This window comes from Aplysia californica, unplaced genomic scaffold (assembly GCF_000002075.1).
Source record: "Aplysia californica isolate F4 #8 unplaced genomic scaffold, AplCal3.0 scaffold00207, whole genome shotgun sequence".
NCBI classification, from domain to species: domain Eukaryota; kingdom Metazoa; phylum Mollusca; class Gastropoda; order Aplysiida; family Aplysiidae; genus Aplysia; species Aplysia californica.
In genome coordinates, this window is record NW_004797477.1 from 193,689 (window position 1) to 198,439 (window position 4,751).

Genomic DNA, 4,751 nt, shown 5'->3' on the forward strand with positions numbered 1-4,751 from the left:
AGTGTTGTGAGGGGAGTGAAGGAACACTGATTGGGGGGAGGGGGGAATGGGTGGGGGGAGGGGAGATACTGGGAAGGAATTCAAGCACAGCAAAATCAAGCAGAAAGGTCATAATGAAATGATCAATGCACAAAACATGAATCCTGAACTGAATAGAAGACAATTATTGCCAAAAACTATCCAGGGATGAAGTTGGCCTTTTCACTGAAATGGTAAGGGGTTTTATCACAACAGCGTGTGAGTGAAAAAGAGAGAGAGGGAATGAAAGAGCAGAGAAAGGGAGAGAAAGTATCACACTAAAAGAAGAAAAAGTAAGTAAAGACCCACTCGAGAAAGCACAAAGATACAGAGCCGAAAGAAGTTCAAGAAGTTTATGAACCTGTGTCTTTTCCATGCGTCCATGCGCGCGCGTGTGTGTGTGTGTGTGTGTATGTGTGTGTGTGTGTGAGTGAGTGTGTGTGTGTACGAGTGAGTGTGTGTGTGCATGTGCACATACATATGCGTGTGTGTGTGTGTGTGTGTAAGAATGTACACATGTGTATTTGTGCCAGTGAATGTGTATGCATGCACTTCCGTTGAGCACACACGCACGCCTGTATGTGAGAGTTTACATGTGAATTTATGTCTGTGTGTTTATATTTGTGCGTTTATGTGAGTGTGTGTATGTCAGTGTGTGTTTATGTGTGTGTCAATGTGTGTGCTTGTGTGTGTGTGTGTGTGTGTGTGTGTTTGTGTGTGTGTGTGTGCTTATGTGTGCTATTCTGTGTGGTGGTGAGAGGAGAAAGAAACTACAGAGAGCCCGTAGGATGCCACAGAGTTAGCCACAGACATAGAGTAAGTGATATATATACAGCCATAGACTTAGAATGACTAGACATAGAGTGACTGAGATATACAGCCATAGACCTAGAATGACTGAGGCATTCGGCCATAGACCTAGAGTGACTTAGGAATGGAGTCAGATGGACAGAGCCAAGCCAATCTAACAGAAGGACAGACAGAGGGACAGACGTCTACCTACAAGAGGCACAAGAATCTTCATGGCTGTCAACAACAATCAAATGATACAAACAACAAATACCAAAACAAACAAAAAAAACACACACCTAAGTTTTGTAGTTTTAGTAAGAGTTTTAAGGCACTTGCAACACAATAAGGTCATTGTATAAGCGCCGAAGATTAGAGGTGTTACAAGAGAGTAACAAACACAAAAAAAAAAGGTGGGGAGATAAAGACGATAGATGGTCGATAGGAAAGAAAAAGCAAACCACACCAGAGAACCCGCCAACCATCCACTCTACCTCCAAGAAGTACAAGAATCTTCACAGCTGTCAACAACAATTAAATCATACAAACAACAAATAACAAAACAAAACAAAAACACACACCTAAAACAGTTAATAAAAACACAACTGGAAAAAAAAAAGATTCTTGACCAACCAGGACACAGACCCCAGGGGGGCAGGAAGGAGCAGACAACACAAGTGACCTACTTTATTCGACATGTCCCGCTGCATCTGCGTGACCAGGCCCGAGGTGATGTTCTTGTCCTTCTTCACCCGCTCCAGCTCCGTCCTCAGCTGTGTCACTTCCTTCACGCGCTCCGCCAGCTCCTGACGCAACAGCTGCGGGCTGCTCGACCGGTCACTCTGCAGCTTGCTCAGCTGGACAGGGAGACAGAGGTCAGAGGTCAGATTAACTCTTTAAACCCTTAGTTTTTTCAACCGTTTCCCCGCAGTTTTTTTGGTTAAATTTTAACAGTCACTTAAACCTGTTGCACTATGTTTCATTATAACCTCAAAAGCTTGCCTCCAACTTGTAAATGACAGAAACAAAGGTTAAGTCATAAAAGCTTTGTTCGGGAATAGTTCCGAAAAACAAGCAAAAACTAGCACTAAATCAAACGAATCAGTTGCCACTAGTATCTGATGCTCCCAGTGTCCGATGGGGTTTATAGAGTTAAGGGAATGTCCTTAGCTCCCCGCTGGGTTTGAAGGAAATAAACATCCCCTCCTCCTCCTCCTCCTCCTCCATCCCCCCATAACTACCATGACTTCGCCAATCCCCCCTTACATGCGATGACATTATTTCCCCATCTACACATAAAAACCATCCCCTCCTTAGTTTTAGTAGTTTTAGTAAGAGTTTTACGGCACTTGCAACACAATAAGGTCATATAAGTGCCGAAGAATAGATTACGTGTTACAAGAGAGTAACATACACAAAAAAGAAGGAGTGGAGATAAAGACGACAGATGTTTGATAGGAAAGAAGGAGCAAACCATCCCCTCCTTCCTCTACTCCAGCCATTGGAAAATACTGTAAAACTTCAGACATGGCTGGTCTGCACTACACTTAATGCTTTGTGAAAAAATAAAAGCAATGACAACAATCTGGAACTGAATGCCATGTATACTACAAAAGACCACAGACAAAGTTCAAACTTGTTCAGGAGCAAACTTTTAACCTAAAAAATGATTATATCTCTCACCTGCTCCCGCAAGGCGTTGATCTCCCCTTTCTTTGCGGTGACTTCTGTCTCCAGATGTAGAAGTTTGGCGGACAAGTCCATGTCTCCACCCATGATCACTGCCGGCTCTTGCCGAACTTTGTTCTGGAAATAGACGTAGACATTCTGAATTTCCGTCCAAATATCAAAAACTTTTTACACCGCGCGACCACAGTGCTTTCTTGTTGTATCTCCATATTTCTTAACAGTGAAAATGTGACATCTTCTTAAGCTCACTCTTTGTTATGAACTGTTTTCACTGTTATTAAAAATGGAGACTCCACAAGAAAGCACTGGGGTCGCGACCGTCATCAGGATCATCTAAATCACTAAGGAGGTGGCTGCTTTTATCCAGCATGTCAGGGTCAACCTGGGCCAAGAGGGATATGATGGTAGCCCAGAACAAAGACTAAGATATAAGACAAAATGTGAGGCAGCGAGGTGAAATCAGGCGCTAGTCAAAATAATGAAATTGAAGAAAACAGCATTTTTCTGCCCGTTTGGCAACTTTTATTGAATTTAGGATTTTTGTCTTAACACCTTTAAGGTCTGTTCAAAAACGCGTTTCAGTGTTGATTTTACTGAAAAAATGTTGATTAAAGGCACAGAAAATGCAGATTTGCAGTTTTTAAGTACCCTCAAGCTTTGGAAGTCACCAAAATTTAGCAGCTGTTTTTTCGCTAGTTTTACCTCTGAAACCAGGTTACCCCCATCTTCTTCAATCCGAATTATATTGACTTCTATTGAAGAAAGAAGGGAAATTCATTCATTGAAATCAAGATAAATGAACAAGCTTTGAGATGATACCAATAAGTCTCCATGCTCAAAAGTTGACGAGCACCTGATTCCACCGCGTCGTGACACAAATACTTGATTCAATTGACTTCCCAGCTCAGAAACAGGACTGATGTCCTTTGCCTGCACCAGGGAAAAGCCTAACGATAGTACTACAGACACAAGCAGTTTTATTCTAAGTTAGTGTAGAACAAGTTGTCAAGACTGCTCTGAAATACCACCTAGAATACTGGATACTTTTCAAAATAGAAAAAAAGCATCAGGATATTTAACAGTTTGCAGTCACACAGCCAGCAGTGCAAAATACCCCATCTGGTCACCAAGCCAGGAGAGCGACAACAACAGACTTCTCGGGCCTGGCCCAGAACTGCGCCTGGTGACCGGAACGGATAATTTTCACCAGCACATTATTGCGCTAAGTAACTGCAAAGTGTTAATGAGCCCAATCCTGAAAAATAGAAACATTTCAATGACTACCAAAATGAAAGTTCTGAAATGCTATGCATGGTCAACCCTTCTATATGGCTGTGAATGCTGGATAATCACTAAAGATAGTGAAAATAAAATAGAAGCAACAGAAATGTGGTTTCTTAGGAAACTGCAGAGAATATCGTGGAAGGAAAAGAAATCAAATAAGTAGTGCTTGATGAAGCCCACGTGGAACACTCATTGTTAAAAACAATTAGGAAACGACAAATACAGTTTTTGGAACACCTGCATAGACATAAAGCCCTTGAACATCAAGCTCTCACTGGCAAAATTGAAGGCCAGCGAGGCAGGGGTAGGCCCAGAAGAACATACTTAGGGAACCTAAACAAACGGGTAACAGGGAAAGGTCAGGGAAACGTAGCTTTTTTAAGAGCATCCGAGCAAAGGAAAGAAAGGAGAACCATGATCGCACATGTCAGTCGCAGATCTGGCACTGGGTGATGATGATCAGGATATTGTTCAAAAACATTTCTTTTTTTGAAAAAAAAAAAAAACCATGTCTCATAAACCAGGAACTGATCTTCCAGGGGGCAATTTGAAACGCTCACCCTTGCCGGATCCTTTCAGTACAACACTTTCAATGTGTAGGAAGCCTTTGATCTTGTAAGAGGCATTTAAACATGATCATATGTCCCACGGCACGGCATCAGTGATTTACAACCTTTAGATTTTAGTTTTAGCAAGAGTTTTAGGGCACTTGCAACACAACAAGGTCACGTAAGTGCCGAAGAATAGAGGTGTTACAAGAGTAACAAACAAAAAAGAAGGAGGAGAGTAGAGATAACGACGATAGAAGCTAGATAGAGGAAAGAAGGAGCAAACCACACCAGAGCACCCACCAACCATCCACATTTACAACCTGAGAAAAGATTTCTCCCTCCATCATCCACACCACCTGGCTGATCACTTTTTTCTTAAACAACAGTCTCCCCCTCTCCCCTCCCCACACACCCTCAATG

At 42.2% G+C, this 4,751-nt stretch overlaps 1 protein-coding gene across 1 annotated transcript in view; it reads right to left on the reverse strand.

The window, feature by feature from the left end:
- Nucleotides 1-4,751, reverse strand: part of LOC101852179 (forkhead-associated domain-containing protein 1) — a gene marked incomplete in the record, with an annotated part of 52,489 nt that overhangs the window by 36,113 nt on the left and 11,625 nt on the right. The window contains 2 exon segments of the mRNA XM_013083047.2: nucleotides 1,494-1,664; nucleotides 2,491-2,613. Of these exon segments, the coding sequence (XP_012938501.1) occupies nucleotides 1,494-1,664; nucleotides 2,491-2,613 (294 nt within the window).